The sequence below is a fragment of the Belonocnema kinseyi genome, chromosome 3, assembly GCF_010883055.1.
Source record: "Belonocnema kinseyi isolate 2016_QV_RU_SX_M_011 chromosome 3, B_treatae_v1, whole genome shotgun sequence".
Classification (NCBI taxonomy): Eukaryota; Metazoa; Arthropoda; class Insecta; order Hymenoptera; family Cynipidae; genus Belonocnema; species Belonocnema kinseyi.
Window position 1 is genome coordinate 67,522,650 of NC_046659.1, and position 17,600 is coordinate 67,540,249.

General features: G+C 26.9%; 1 protein-coding gene across 5 annotated transcripts in view; it reads right to left on the reverse strand.

The window, feature by feature from the left end:
* Positions 1-584: 584 nt before the first annotated feature.
* LOC117168846 (inositol polyphosphate-4-phosphatase type I A) overlaps positions 585-17,600 on the reverse strand; it is a 39,453-nt gene continuing 22,437 nt past the window's right edge. For 4 of the 5 annotated variants that reach the window (XM_033354707.1, XM_033354705.1, XM_033354704.1 and 1 more), the window contains 6 exons: positions 16,260-17,344; positions 12,449-12,783; positions 10,810-11,027; positions 8,610-8,932; positions 5,936-6,203; positions 585-2,050 (listed from right to left, as the gene is read on the reverse strand). In XM_033354707.1, coding sequence (XP_033210598.1) covers positions 1,918-2,050; positions 5,936-6,203; positions 8,610-8,932; positions 10,810-11,027; positions 12,449-12,783; positions 16,260-17,344 — 2,362 coding nt within the window. In that variant the 3' untranslated portion in view covers positions 585-1,917. The remainder of the gene's footprint in view (positions 2,051-5,935; positions 6,204-8,609; positions 8,933-10,809; positions 11,028-12,448; positions 12,784-16,259; positions 17,345-17,600) is intronic. The other variant, XM_033354708.1, reaches the window with a different exon arrangement.

The following is a 17,600-nucleotide window of genomic DNA, read 5'->3' on the forward strand; positions in this document are numbered from 1 at the left end:
TTTGATATGCAAAAAAATCGAAAACTGTTTAAATTGATTGAAAATATAACTGTCGATTTAAAAGTGGTATTCTTGAGATATTTTGACACTTCTTCAAAACATTCTTCTTTAAAAATAATAATTTCCAGTGAAAATCACTAACATAAAACATATAATGTAATATTTTTAATAATTTTACTTCTTATTTTAAAAAGGATAACTGACGAAGTAAAAAATAACGATTAGAATATAATTTATCATAAATTTTAATACTTTATTCTAAAAGACTGTAAATATTCCATATTACTTCTAATTAATGTAGAACATCCACAGGAGTTAAGATCCTTCACAGTCTAAATATAATACTTAATTTTGGTTCTTTAACTTACTTTAAATATATTTTGACAAATTAAATAACATGTAGCTTTTCTCATTTTTTTCAATGGAAATTTCTACTTGTACCGAAATAATCCGATAATATGTACCGTAATTTCAGTACACGTAGCCACGGCATTTTCAATACCTTAAATAAAAAAAAATGATTCCGTTTTTATTTAATTTATCATCACAATCGCATGAAGAATAAAAATAACGTGCATAAATAATTCAATTGTAAACATTTATTTTTCAGAAAGTGTAATTAACATGGCAGTTTTACGATTTATTTGCGCAGGATGATTTAACCTATTTTTTTCTTAATTACGGGAGGTACAATTTCGGTCAAGAATCCCTTTTACACGATTACTTTCAAATAAAAAAATTTATTGTGCAGTAAGACTTCTCTTTTATCCAAGCTGGCGCTTTCGTTTAATTGCATTTTTATTTACTTCTATTTATAATTTCATACATCAAATTAAGTACCAACATTTCCGTCTATAATTACAATAATTTTTTTTCTTTAATTAGCCACTTTTATTAAAATGGAAAGCATCAAAGTTTGGATAAAATGAGGCGCCCTATTTTTTAGTGTAAAGATACATTAAAGTTGATAATCTAGAATATTCCGACTAAATTTTTTCGGTGCCGATAATGTTACACTGTTTTCAAATCCTCTAGAAACTTTTACATTAGTATATTTTATATTGAAGTGAGTATTAATGTGGTCCAATTTAATCTCAAAACTCCTACATTTTACAAATTCTAATCTTGAGGCCATTTAATATACTTATCCGATTTCTACGTTACCGACATTTTTTTCGCAAACTAAACTTCTAGAACTACACAAATTACATTCTGGAAAATTTTGCTATACCTTTTCTTTCTGTTTCGGGGAATTGAGAACCATACAAACGTTACTTAGTGTCTTTTATTTAATTTCCCAAACTTTGAAATTGATATTTCAATTTGAGGGGAGGTAATTTTTTGACTTGTTGCAGAACAAATGTCGGTAAGGTAGGAATCGGGTAAGTAAAACATGGCTCTAAGGCTGCTGCAAAAATTGGATGAAAATATCGGTCCCGACTTTTCTAGCCAACCGTTTAAAGGCCTTTAAACCAAAGTATCGGTAAAAATTGGTTAAGAATACCTAAATTAATAATGAGAGCATTTAAACTAAACATTAAAGAAAGAAGCGCAACTTGAATAAATAATAGACAGAATAGAAGTTACGTATAAGAGACCAAAATAATTTTACAAGTCTTTCAACATATTGATATTTACATAGCTAAAAATAAAGTTTTCTCTAAATTCTACAAAATTCGTTTCAATTGCAGAAAAAAACTGCAATCAACGCTTTCGGATTTGAAAGAATGGCACTGTACATTTTTTTTACATTAAAGGTTTTAACAAACTACAATCGATGGTTAAGAAAAATAGACAATTAACAGAGTTTTAGCACCTTGAGACTGATCTGCTACTTTCCAAGTCAATTCGACCTACTTTGTTTTCTGGGAAGGTATATATTACTAATTTGTACAAATAGGCAACAATTTTTTTCGTTCAAGTTTGTGCCGAACCGTAAGTTCCGGTTGGAGGACGATAAAGTTTCGGAAGAGTGAGGATCTGTAGACTGTTGAATGCGTATTTTCTTACGCCAATATTCTTCCAGGTGTTTTCTCTTCGACATCCCTCACTAGAAATATTTTTTTTGTATATGCTTGGTAAATTTAAAATCATTGCACTCAGAATCCTTATAGGATAAAAAGTAGGGACCGAACAGTACTTTTTGTTACGCTCATAGGGTACTTTCTTTGCGCTCAAAGTATGACAGATTCGGGATAAATTCATGAGACTTCAAAGAAATTCAAGTCAGATTAAAACTAATTCAAATAAATTAGACATTTTGAAAATAAAACAAATTCTATTGATTTCCGTAAAACTAGAATGAATTTAGAGAAATTTAAATTAACCGAGAAGAATTCGATGAAGTTCATAAAAAATTAAGGTGAATTAGAAAAAAATCAAATGAATTAAACAGAATTTTAAAATATGAACAAAATTCATTTAATTCAGTAAATTTGAAATGAGCTTAGAAAAATACAAGGGAATTCAAAAGAATTGAAAGAAATGCATAAAAATTCAAGTTGAGATATATAGGATTTAGAATTAATTAAATAAAAACTTTAAAATCCATATAATGTAATAGAATTGTTTAAATGTAGAAGAATTTAAGTAAATTAAAAAATTAAATAGAATTCCAAAGAATTAAAAATAATGTAAAGTAAATTAACAAGAATTTAAGTTTAATTCCAAAAAATAATTTAAAATCCCCTCAAATCTTTGAAACCCTACTAATTTAGAACCAAAAAAGAATTCCAATAAATTGCAAATAATCTAAAAATTAAAAAAAACATTGATTTCAATCAAATTTGAGCGAATTTAGAGAAATTCAGAAGAATTAAAGGTACTAAATTAGTACAAATTCAGGGCTAATTCCAATTTAATTACAAAAAAAAAATATTCGAAAATCTTTTAGAATCTTTGAAACTCTAGTAATTTATAAACAAAAAAGTGACTAATGACTACAAAACAATTCAAAATACTTCAAATGAATTGGAAATAATTGTTAATAATCCTTTAAAATGATTAAAACACTTTAAATTGTTTAAATCTCTTGAAAATGCCTTGGAATCTTTTAAAATACCCTAAAATATTTCATTCTTTAAAATCCCTCCAAAACTATTGAGATAAATAAAAAAATTCTAGGGATTTTTTTAAATCTCCTACAATACTTCAAATCCTTAAAAATCTTTTGAAATGCCTTGCAATTTATCAAAGTTCTTGAAAATGTCAAAGAATTATAAAAAAATACCTTAAAGTATTCCAAATCTTTTAATAATTTTATCAATTGAACTTTAAAAAAAAATCAAAATAATTCCAAAAGCTAATTTTTAAATTTTACAAATCTTTGAAATTCAACAAAATATCTTACTTCTTGTAAAACAACGTGAAATCTTTTTAAATGTCTTAAAATCTTATAGGCCCTGTAAAATCGTTTCATATTGTCTCAAATTCTAGAAAATGCTTCATGTATCCTAAAATGTTTCAAATGATTTGAAATCCCTTCAAATCAATGAAATTAATTAATATACCCTTGGATTTTTTTAATTATTTAAGATATTTCAAATAAAAAACTTTTGAAATGACTATAAGTTTTTAAAATACCCTAAAATCCTAAAAATCCCTGAAAATTATTCAAAATTATAAAAAATTCCTTGGCATCTTTAAAAATATCTAAAATATTTTAAAACAAATATTTCCATAAAATTAATTTTCTACTTTTACATATTGTGTAGGTATTTTGAATACATACAAGACTTAATTATTTCAGTTATAAACATTCTTTGTAGGTGCTCTATTTTGAAATTTGATTATAATTTGATGAAATTTTGTATAAAACTTCTTAATTCAATTTCTTATTCCAGAATTGCCACAAAGTTCAGATTCTTCAATTCGGAGTCTTTTGCAAGTCCTTTGTAATTTAATTAAAAAAAAATTGTAAATCTCATGCTGACAATTCCACTTTAGAAAAATTGTAGACTTTTGGTAGAAAAAAAAGTATTATTAATAAGTAATTATGGCATAAAATGAAACTAATTGAACTTTGATTTGAAATATGTAAAACGATAAAAAAATATTTGACAATTAATTTCTACTTCATTAATTCCAATAAAATTCATGAAATTAATTTTGAAGTTCTTTTAAATCCCATGAATTTCTACATACTTTGAATAGTCTTAAAACAAATTAGCTTCCAATTTTACTGACGCCCATATCTTCATTATAATTATTAATCACTGAAAGGATTGATCTACGTCTGAATTAACTTTTAAATTTAATTTAACTTTTATTTAAATTCCATTTATTTTTCACTATATTTTTTTTCCGAACTGGAATATTCTATATTTGAATTCTTATTAATTGAAAAGGATTTCTGGTTTGAAATATTTTAAACGACAAAAAATTTGAAATCTTGTACATTAATAAAATATTAATGATTTTATTTGGCATTTTTTCTTGAAGTTCTTCAGATTGAAATATTGTTGAATTTGGAAATATTTATTTTTAAATTGTTTATTTCTAAGGTCATTTAATTTAGAAGGCTTCGAACGCAATATTTTATAGTTCTTTTAAATCTTTCAATTTGATATATCATTACATTTTTCTACGATATTCAGATTCAAATGTATCAAAAATTAAGAATCTTACTTGGAAATTATTCTTTGAAAGAGTACGATTGAAATATGTATTTGTTCACTTCTTAATAATCGAACTTGACATTATATTATTTCAGACGTATTTAACAGAAAAGATAAATTAAAATATTCATTTATAAATTAAAATATAATATTGAAATTAAAACATTAAAAATATTGTAATATGTGATCAAAAGAAAACCATTTTATAAATTCAAAAATGCCTTAGAACTAAAGTTTCCATTTGGGTCTCTTATAACGTGTATAAAATTTCAAATGAATCGATTAATATTTTGCGGATAGGCGAGTCCAAATATAACTTTTTTTCAGTATAGAACAAAAATTATTTATAATTTTTAGGGTTTATAGATTTTATTTTCATTTTCAGGTTTCCATACAAAATTAAATTTCTCTTATATAAACTTTTGAAAAACTCAAATAATTGTAAAAATTAGACATATTGTGCAGATTTATAAATAAAAATAACATTTACGATTTTTTCAAAACTACGATCAAAAATTTTTTGTATCTATTTCGACTTCGCCCATGTGGGAGATTAATCGATTGATTTCAAATTGTATACATCTCATGAGGTACTCAGAAGAAAACTTTTTAGTGCGTTATAAATTTAGAACATTTGTTTATCGATCCATCCTGCTGACCATTAAATAATTCTTGAATTATTTAAACAAATTTGTGTCCAATTTTGAATCAATGGGGGAGTTTACCACTCAGCAGAGTGCGCGATCTGCTTAAGTTTGTATTCTGCACAAATTTAAATTAATTAAATGAAAAATAGCTTTTTTTATACAAATTATTAATTAAATTTTATAGTTCATTTGTAAAATAGAGTCAAAGTGTCAGTTATTCGGTTTGAAAAGAAAAAAAATGTTATATTTCAAGTACAGTCAGTTTTTTTTGCATAGTTCTGAATTTCACAAATATAACATTGTTTACAGATTTTTTTATTGAAAGCTTTCAAATCATCTCTTTGGTTTCAAAAAACTATTTGAATGGAAAGTTGTTTTTTTTTTGTTAAAAATTGATTAACTGAAAAAATGTAACTCGTCCGTTTTTGGTTAAAAATGCGCCTATTTTAGTTATAAAATGAACCAGTTGGATGAAAATTCATGTATTTTATTGAATATTCGTCTCTTTTGCTTGAAAATTAATATTTTTGTTTATAAAAGCTACTTTTAATTTATTAAATTTAAATTTTCGCAGAACTCTAACCCTAACAGATCGCGCATTCTAGTGAGTGGTAAACGCCCCCATTCTCAATTAAAGTGACAAAATAATGTTAATAAACATTAAATATTCACCTGCGCATGCACTCAAGTGCCCTGATAAATTCGTGTTCTGCGAGATGATATTCAGCCGCGAGAATATTGACCTGTTCTAAAGTGATCGACATTCCAGTACGATCTTTGGCACTTTTACAGCTAGTAAATCTTAAGCCTCGCATTCGGCGACAAATTTGGGAAGACAGTTGCAAAACATTCACGTTTTTGTTCACTTTTGTCTGAACGCAAGTTTTCAAATTTGCCATCATGTCTGCCAGTGTTTGGTTCAGGGGCGAACGAGTACCCACTGAAAAATTAATAAAGAAACATTTTAAAAAAAGAATCAGAATCCCGAGTCTTTAGAATCTAATGAATAGAAAATTTAGAAAATTAAATAAAAGGAACTAGGGAACGTTTATATGGTCCTATTTTTTTTTTTAAAGTACAAAAAGTGTAATTCCAAAATTTGGGACCATAGAAACTTTCTGTAGTGATCCAATACATTTCAAATCAGCCATATTCTAAACTTCAAGTAACAGACTTTTTCACCGATGAAATAATGTTACCTTTTTAGAGGAAATTGGGCGACACAAATTCTACCGACTTTGAGAAGAAAAAATGTTTACAAATTGGTGTTAGATGTTCTAATTTTCTTTTCATATTCTGGTTCACAATTGAAATTTAAAAATATAAATCTTCAAAAATAATTCATTTTAAATTTCACATATTCTTGGGCAATTCAAGAATTTTTAAATGTAACTCTTGAAAATGGTAAAAGGTCGAATCGCAAAACTTTACAAATACAGAATTGGAGATTTTTTAATTTTGAAAATTTGTAATAAAAGATTCTACAAGTTTTAAGTTTTGCAATTAAAAATTCGTGACTCTTGACAAAATCCAAGAATATTTATTTATACATCTTTAAAATTGAATGAGTTTCAATTTTATATTTTCACAACTGAATATTTAAAAATTGTAAATCTTCAAAATTGAACTATTCCAAGAAACGCATTGAAAAATGCATCGCTGTCTAATATGAAAATTAAATATTGAAGTCTTCAATTGCAAATATTCAAAATTGAAGAATTTTTCGATTGTTTAAAATATTAAAAATATAATATCTTTAAAATATCTTTCTATTATACAAATAAAAAATTAACGTGCCATCAATTAAGAATATTTAGAATAGAAACATTCAATTGCAAATTTTCAAAATCGAAATAATAAAAGATAAAATGTTCAAAAATTCATATCTTCAAAATATGAATGATCAAAATGGAATAATTTGCAATTTTACATGTGCTTCGAAATTCAAGATTTTTTCATTGTAACTCATCAAAATTGTAGAACTTAAAATCATAAATCTTTACAAATGAAGACTTGAACATTTTCAATAAGAAATTATGTAAACTTTAAGTTTTTCAATTGAAGATTCTGTAATTTTTAAGATTTAGAATTGAGTATTAGTAAATTTTAAATCTTCAAAGTTGAACTATTCCAAAAAATACATTAAAACTTGCATAATTTTCTATTATACAAATTGCATAATGAAAAGTCGTCAATTTAAAATCTTGAGTATCAAAGAATTTTATCGAAATTTAAATGGTAAATCTTTACAATTGAAGACCTTCAGCTTTTTATCTTTGAAAATTTACAATTAAAAATTATGCATCTTTTAAGCTTTGCAATAATTAAACAATCTTAATTTTGACGATTCAACTTTGCAAGTTCTTCAGTTTAGAAGATTTAGAACTGAAAAGTGAAAACTTAACAAAATTTAAGAATGTTTAATTATACACCTTTAAAATAGAATATTTTTAAAGTGTTAAGTCTTTAAAATGGATCTACTCCATAAAATACATTAAAAATTGTATCATTTTATATTATAAAAATTTCAATGTTAAAGATCGTCAATTGCAAATATTCAAAATTGAAGATTTTCCCATTGCAAGTATTATAAATAGAACTACATATTAAAAAAAAAATGTTCAAAGAATTTTAAATTGTAAATATTTCAAACTAAAGATTTTTAAATTTTGAATCTCTAAAATTGAACTATGAAAGAAAACGTTCAAAATTACCAAAATTAAAAATATAGAGTGAAGATTGAATAATTTGCAATCCCAAACATATTTTTCAAATTCAAGCATTTTCGATTTTAATTATTCAAAATTGTAGAACTTCAATTTGAAATTTTACAATTAAAAATTATACATGCTTCAAGTTTGACAATGAAAAGTTGTATGCTTTTGCTGATTTTTATGTACAATTTCTTAAATTTGGAAGATTTCGAATTGGAAATTGTAGACTGTTAAGAACATTTATAAATTTGTATTCATGAATCTTTAAGATTAAATAAATTTTTATTTAAAATTTTCAAAATACAAATTTTTAGATTTTTAATTCGTCATATTGGATTAACTAACTTGAATTTGGAAATTCTTGTATCAAATTCGGATTCGCCATACCCCCAAAAACTTTATTTACGGAAATCCGAACATTAATGCAGATTCTGAAAAATTATCGATGAATTTTTCAAAGAATTCATTTAAAAAACATGAAAGAAATATTTGGAAGCTCAAATGATTTTAAAATTGCTTCGTCGAGCAGCAATAAATAGTTTGAATAAAATGAACACATATTTTAAGATACTTTTGCACAAAAAAATAGATAAAAAACCTAATAAGTAAAAATACGAAAATAAGAAACGTACTTCTAGTAGATGGTGGCTCCGTGGGCAAGCTCAGCTTCTTAAAACGAAGATAGTACTCGTTGAGTCTATCAAAATTATCAACGTTACTCTTTTCTTGTGGTTTTGTAGTTCCAAGACTTTCTGCTAGGGATGCCATTTCATTAATACCAATATTAAAAAAGACTGGCGTCACATTGAAAGAGAGACTTTGGCGGGAAGAAGGAACTAGTGGAAGCAAAGAATATATTGCATCAGGAACTGGAAGTAAAACTGTCAGTGCTGTGCGAGATCCAACTACTCGCGGTATTGGTAATTGTGATGAAGTTTTCGGTTTTCTGTCCATTCTGAAAAAAATTGAGTATTTAAAACAAGACATTTGAATCTTTTCAACTTGAAAGATCAAATTAAACAAATTTCCCGGTTAAATCACAGGTTACCTACTCAAATCCAGAAAAAAAATTACCTGACATTTCTAGATTTTTTCCAGGTACCTCAAGATTTTTCCAAGAATAATTATCAACCAAATAGTTGAATTTTCTACTAAAATAAATTAATTCTCAATCAAAAACGGAACAGTTAAATTTGAAGTGAACACGAAATTAATTTTTAAATAAAACAATTAATCTTTAATTGAAAAATTTGAATTTATACAAAAAAGATGTAATCTTAACTAAAATTATTAATCTTTCACTGCAATAGTAGAATTTTCAATAAAAGCGATTAATTTTCGATGAAAAAAGACGAAATTACAACAAAATAGATCAATTTTCAACTGGAGCAAATAAATTTTCGATCAAACAATGAATAGATCAAGTTTTAGTTTAAAAAATATATTTGTCAACAAAAGAGATTAATTTTCAAACAAAAAGGCGAATTTTGAACTAATATGATGGAAGGTTAACTGTAATAGTTGAATTTACAACAACAAAAAATGATTTTTTAAACAAAAAAGTTTAAGATTAAAACATGTAGTCGAATTTTAGACTAAAAAGATGCATTTTCAAGTAAAATGATGAACCATTACTTGGTCTAGTTGAATTTTTAAAGAAAAAGATCAACTACTAATTAAAATTATGAATCTGTAAGAAGATAAGTTTTTAACCAAATATGGAAAAGTTAAATTTTTAACCAAACAATTCCTTTTCAATCAAAGAAAAATAAGATTTCCACAAAATAGTTAAAGTTTCCACCAAAGTAAGAAATTTTCAAATGAAATAATGAATTTTTAACCGAGTCGATATAAAAAACGAAAAATTTTTAGCAAAAAACAAACAAGGCTTCTAAAAAATAGTTAAATTTTCAACCAGAGTTAGGACTTTTAAATTAAAATGATAAATTTTCAATTGAATCAGTTGAATTTGCAACCAGAAATATGAATTTCCAACAAAGAAGATTAATTTTCTAACAAACAAGATACATTTTCCACGAAATATATGAATTTTCAGCTTAAATAGAAAAATTTTTAGCCAAATATAAAATAATTCAACTATCAATTAAAAAATTAATTTTAAACCAAAAACAAACAAGGTTTGCAAGAAAAAAGACACATTCTCAACAAAATAGTTAAATTTTAAATCAGTCATGACTTTTAAATTAAAATGATAAATTTTCAACTAAAAAAGTTGAATTTTCAACAAGGAAGATTAATTTTCCAATAAAAAAGACACAGCTTCAAAGTAATATATAAATTTTCAACTAAAAAAGAAAAATTTTATCAAAATTTAGAATAATTAAATTATAAACAAAAAATTAATTTTGAGCCTATAACAAACAATGTTTCTACAAATTCGTTAAAATTTCAACTAAAGTTATTATCTTTAAATTAAAATGATAAATCTTCAACTAAGTTAATTAATTTGTAATTGGAACAGTTGAATTTTCAATAAAGACCTTTTCATACAGAAATAAAGTCAAGAAATTAATAGTTTGACAAATTAATTTCCAACCAAGGAAACGAATTGAAAGCATAATTTGTAAATACAATAATATAAAGCTATTTTTACAAATGAAAAAAGATTGTTATTTAATTTTATATTAAGATTTTTAAAAATTCAGCACGTCAAAAAAAAAAAAAATTCCCTGACATTTCCAGGTTTATAAAAATTCTCTGACAGTTCCAGGTTTTCCAAGTGAGTAGAAACCCTGAACTAAAATATTTAAAAAACATGCGATATTTTTCATAAAAAATTTGTATTTTTCTGTCAGTAGTTTATGACTTTACCTAGGATGAATCCCGCATCTCGTAAAAGTGAACGTAACCGTGTGCATGTCTTCAACTGCAACTGCCATATCGCCCCACATATCGATTTCCTCTCCATAATAACTCAATAATCCCTCAAACGAAACGAGAGGACCAAGAGTTGTTAAAATCAGCAAAAACATAGGATCAGGCCTTTGGCACCAAAGTTTAGCCATAAGCCCGGAAACCAGCGCCGTTAGCTAATAAAAAAATTTCTATTCATAAAATCTTTATTTATATCGAGAAGTTGATCACTAGGATGTTCCATTCTTTTATTTCAAATTTTCATGCTTATCCAACCAAATTTGTTTGAACCTACAAACATGTGTTCCTTTAAAAAAATTATATTTAGAGGTTCTGCAAATTTAAAAACCAAAGTAGTTGAAAATTTCAGAAAAAAACCTAAAATTTTTAGCATTATTCTAAGAGAAGATAGTTCTAAACAATAATACACTGTTAAAAAAAGTTTTTTAACTTGAATTAATTATTACCTCACTTTAATTAGAAATTGGACAAAAAATGGAAAATTTCAGAAAAAAACTGCAACTTTATAGCATTATTCTAAAATAATTATGTTATATGTATTATGTAATAATAAGAAATTGTTTAAACTATTAATTTCGTTAACTTTGATTATTTGTTCAGTTTGACTGAACAGATGAAAAAATCCGAGTAAAACCGCGACTTTTTGTTCTTTTCTTTTTGACCTCTGTTCTGATAGATAATTGATGTAAACAATAATAAATTATTTAAGGAACTAATTATCAGTAGAAAGTAATATATGCATTAGAATCGATTTATACACAAAGAAACATTACAGTGGCGAAATTAAAAAGAAAGCGAGAGTCAACTCGATTGACGATTCTGTGCAAAATAAAAAATAACATTTTTTTTCTTATGGGAAATACGTGTTAAACTTCATGGGGCTAGCGAACCTCTGTATATAATTTTGTTTATATAAGCCTTGATTTTTGTGTGGATTCAAACAAGGAAGGAATGAGCATGAAAATTCGAGAAAAAATTTCCAGTGTATTTTTGGACCACCCTATTGATCACTTTTAAAATCTGCTGTACAAGCCTTTGCGAAATTTTCTGAAATCTTTTACAATCTGTGACATTTTTGTAAAAGCTTTTGAAATCTGTAAAAAGTTTTAAAAAACTTCAAAATCTTCGTGAGATTTTTTGAAATCTTCGGACATCTTTTGAAAACTTTATAAAATCTTTTGAATGAGATAGTTTACCACTCATAGGAGGCGCTAGCGAACTTACATAAGTGCCCGCGAAATTTAAACTCAAATGAACCCTTAAACTGCACACTGGGTGTCAGATACCCAAGGAGCTTTACGATTTTTCTCCTATTGTTTACGTTTTTTTTCAAGTATTTTTTTTCAATTACTTAAATTATCACTGAGGCTTTGGAGATATTTTTTTCCTATTCTGCATTGTTTCAGCACAACTCATTATTTTTTTTTTGCCAAAAACATCTGAAGGTGTATTTAGATGTGTGCAGTTAAAGGGTTAAGCAGGATAAAGATATTTAGAGAAAATTTTTAAGAAATGAGAGAAACAAAATATGAAACTGTACATTCTATATTCTTAATCCATAAACTTATGTACTCACCGCTTGACTAAAGCACACATCCCTTCTATATCTAACATTGCACACCCTTTGTGCGAGTTTAGCATCTTCTTGAACTCTAAAAACTGAATGTGTGAGTCTGGCAGTTTTTAAAAGTCCGTCCATGGCCTGACGTAACTTTTTCATACTCGGCCTCAGTTCGCTGGTCCAATCCACAATACTCGCAAAGTCTAAACCCTCCGTGAATTTATTTCTCTGGCTAGAATTGCTCTTTATGACTCTTGTCATCGAGTCCACAGCTTGGCACACTTTATCGGAAGACTTATTAGAATAAATATCACTTGTCCCTAACAAATAGGCTACTTGCACATCAATGGCTGCGAACGAAAAAGTCAAACAAAAATCACCAATTAGCAAGTCAAGGCATACAAGCGAATACATACACAGTGAGAAGCAAATTCTTCTAAAATAATTTTTAAAAATCAATAAACATAAAGAATATACAGTCTCTTATAAAAGTTGGTAACTAAAATATCCAAAATTAAGCTTTCACAGAAGCAAAACACAGTTAAATTAGCAATAAAAATTGAACATTTAATAATAATATTTAGGCAATCCTAAACATTTTTAAAGAAAATATCAGGCCACGGATCGACTAGAAAACTTTTAAAAATCACATTAGGCGCACGACATTAAAAAAAAGAAAAGAAAAATAAGGGCTTGATATCACTCTTGAAATCTACTGTACAATAGGGCGAAATAAAAATGACTCAAATTAATCGAATCGTTTTAACTAAAAGAAAAAAAAATAGGTTGGCTCACAAAAAAAGTGAAAAAAAAAATGTAATCGTTTAATGTCTTCTTATAGTTTTGGATTAAAAGATTCAAAATTTTGAAAAAATTCCTATTTGCTCAAAAAAATGGTCAATTTTTTTATATGTATAGTTTTTGCTAGAGAAAAATAACACAAAATTAGAAATGTAAAAAAAAAGTAACTCATTCAATATAAGAACGTTTGAAAATGTGCAAAAAACATTTAATTTGTTCCAAAATGTGTATTAGGATGGGCCGAACAAAGCTCAAAATTATTAGATTCATTGGTACCAGCATTGACATTTTTTGCCATAGAATAAGTCAATGGAAAATATTCAATTTTTTTCATTTTTTGTGTATGGGAACCAATTTTTTAAATAATGTTGTCTTTGTAAAGTTGATGGAAGCAAATAACCAGGAAAAAGACAACACAAACTTTTTCCCGTCGAAATATATATAATATTTTAAAAAATAACGACACATTTTGTTATTTCATTTTTGAATATTCTTTTTAATAAACTTAGGGTGCGTATATATTTTTAAGCTTCAACCAATTTGTTTCTTATTTTTTAGGTATCCCGAAACATTAGACATTTTCAGACAAGATATATATAAAATAGAACAAAAATGTGTTTGAAACTTGAAAAAATGTACGTGTTTCTATAGTTTATTAAAAAGAAACCTTATTGTTTGCATCTTTAAGACAAAATTAACGAAAGTACATATTTCGCTAAGTCTTGAGATATTTCGACTAAAATTGGTCTTTCTTACTTTTTTCCGTCTAAGGTTAATTTCTTTCCATAAACTTTACCCAAACACAAATTTTTAGTTTCAATATCTATTATTTAAGGATCCTGTGTAAGCGAATTTTTACGAATTTTATGTAGAAATGGCTCAAGTTACAGGATCTGTGGAAACAAAGTTGTTCGAAAATTTAAAATATGTGCTTCCTTAGTTTATCAAAAGGAGCATCAAAACATATAACAATAAGCGACAAATTAGTTTTTGCAACTTTAGGTATAAATTAACAAAGTTGCATTTATCTTCATTTTCTTAAACATTATATTTTGACGAAAAAAAATGCCCTACCTTTTTCCGTCTAAGGTTATTTACTTCCATAAACTTTACCCAAAAAATTTAAAAAATTTCAATTAAAAAATGTTCAATCGACTTGTCAAATGGTGAGAAATTTGTTTTTGAATTTTAAATTCTTCATTTTTTGAAATATTATATTTTAACGAAAAAAATATATCTTGCGTTTTCTCCGTCTAAGGTTATTTACTTCCATAAACTTTATCAAAAACATTTTAAAAATTATTTTCCATACACAAAAAATAAAAAATAAAATTTATTTGAAATTTTTCAATCGATTTTTCCAATGGTAAGAAATTTTATTTGTTTCTTACTATTGTTCACTAGTAAAAACTGTGAATACAAAAATTCGCTATAATTTTGTTTTCAATGAGAATTTTTTTAATTAACAAAAAATTGGAATGTTCAAATCAGAAGAGAGAATATAAGATATAAAATCGATTTCAAATTTTTTTTTTACTTTTTTCGGATGCCCAAAAAATTGATTAATTTGAGTATTTTTACTCCGCCCTGGTATTGAAAGCCTTCATAAAATCGTTGACATATTTTAAGCTCTGAAAATCTTTTGAAATCTTTAAAACATGTTGGCATTTTTATTATTTCAAAATATTTTTGAAATATGAATATATTCATCAGAACAAAATTCTAAATTGCTGTTTAAAAATGTAATTTTATCCATCATAACTATTCATAAGAATATATCAAACCGTTTATTCTCAGACTTATCACACTATGAATGAAATCGGATTTTTTTTCTCCGTTGGGGATATATCAACGAAAAAAATTAATTATACTATCAAAAATTGCAGTATTATTACTGATAGTCTCGTTTAAGGAAGAAAAAGATTTTTTCTCATGAAAAAATTTGTAACTTCAGCAAATTGTTTATGTAAAAAGTTTTGGTTTTAAGTGAACATTTTTCTTATTGATTATTACCAACATTTAAAATTAATACGATACGATTTTAATGAATGATAGTTTCTTTCTTGGGAAAAAAATTCTCTAGAACTTTACCACATTTTTTATGGATCAAATAAAAAAAAAGACTTTTCGATCGAAAAAATTTATAAACTAATAACTCTAGTTGATAATAATTTGTTATTTATAACAATGACTTAAGTTCAAATCCTCGAGAAAGTTTTTCATAATGTTGTATCATTTTCAAAAATTTGGTAAGAAATAAGAAAAAAAATTCTGCCGAAAACAAATTCTATTTGATAAACAATTTTGTAAAGTACCAAATATTTTTTACGTAAAATAATCTTTTTCGATTAAGTGAGGCCATCAGTTATAACATTGAAATTTAAGTATAATTATATATTTTTCCTCAGGTAAATTTTTTGTCAATAATACCATAATTATAACGAGCAAGTAAATATTTCGGAAAACTAAACAAAATTTTAAGAATTTTAAGTTCTGAAATAAATATAATTTCAGATTAGCACAACTTGATATATAGTTTACGTATAACTGTAAAAACGGTTGAAATCTTTTCAATTTCTTGAAATCTCAAAGATTCCTTAGAAATATTTACAAATTCTCTAAACCTTTGTGAACCCGTTTGAAAAGTCGATTGGTTCTCGCAAAAAAAATTGTATAAAAAAATAATTTCTTTAAGAACACAGAATAATATTTTCAAGTAACGAACCCCAACTTAAAATATTTCAACTATTAAGAATTAAAATTTTAGGCTTGAAAGTTGAAAAAATGTTTTTGAACCATGAAAGATTCACACAATTCCAAATAATTCGAACTGAAAAGCTGTTAGTTTAAAATTGAGTCAAGAATGAATGAGAAATTAAAATTTTGTACGTTGAAAGTTTTAAAAAAAAGTGAAATTAGATGGCGGAGTAGTTAAAAACGGAGAGGTCTATTAGTCGCATTTTTCTTTAAAAATCCACACGATTCGAGACCTTTAATATTAATTAAAAATAAAATTGAGTCTCACCTTCTTTGGCTTTGGCGAATGCCGGAGTCGATATATCCGACCCAGAACTATTCTGCTGCCGACTTGAACTATTCGTACTATCCAACAATTTACTCGTCTCCTCACTCTTAACTCCATTCTTCGGCTGAATTGTAACAACCCCCGAAATATTTCGATTATTTGGCAAGCTTCCCTTGATACTCGGTGCTCTGCCAATCCCGTTTTTACTCCTAAGTCTCACAGCCGGACTACTACAGCGTCCACAAAGAAATTTAACTTTCGAAACCAAACACATCACACTCGCTTCTATATTCAGCTGAGTAATATCCCAGGGTTCGGGTTCATCAGTGGGCTTGTAATAATTAGCCGAGGGTGAATTGCACATTTTCTGAGTGTCCAAGAACCTCTTACTTGGATCAATATCATTTTTATCAATATCTCCTTTCTCATCATCTTCGTTATTATTATCCTCCTCCTCCTCCTCCTCCTTACTGTCCTCTTTCATTTTCAAATCTTCCGCTGCGGATTCTTTCGGATCATCATCGACTTCCGGGAATATCACGAAATTCTCGTTTGCGGTTGCTTCCTTTTTCGTATTGATTTCGCTATTCATAGAAAAAGTTGCGTATTTACTTTTTGCGGTTTCTCGAGCCCAAATATCCTGCACACACTCTGGAGTATCGGGAGTGACAAAATCGTCAAAGTCGGGACTTCGCAGGTCGAAATTGAGTTGCTGGGTGATTCTTCGAAAAGGAGAAAGATTTTGGTTTGCCTTGAAATCTAGAGAAAGGGGATCGTCATTGTTTACATCGTCTTGGACTTTGGCGACTTTGTGCTCGTCGAGGAATGTCAGGGCCTCTTCGACGAGACCTGGGTCCCAGAGACTAAGGAGAATTCGCGTTTTCGAGATCATGTCCTCGCAAATTGGAAGCATTCCGCTGGTCTGCTTCTCTTTCGCTAATTTCATTAGAGAGCGCATTGCGTCTACGACGTCTCTTCGCAATTGTTTGATTGCTTGGATCGCATCGTGAGCCATTGTTATTTTTGAGGTTCCCTGGTATAATTGACTACAGCGGGTTGGAGATTCTTTTAAAGCTTGTACTAATCTAAAGAAAAAAAATTAGTTTAGATACATCAAGTTAAGATAATTTCAGAAATATATTTGTGAATTAAAAACAAATATTGTAAACCTAAAGTTCTAGTATAGCATATCCCTCAACAGCAGGGCATACAAATTACAAAATAAATATGGAAAATCATTTTTTCTTCATAGCGTAGAGTGAGGTAGTAAATGAGACTTATGTACTTACGTATTATTTTCTTTAATATAGGAAAAGCGGCATAATTAACACAAACCAAACA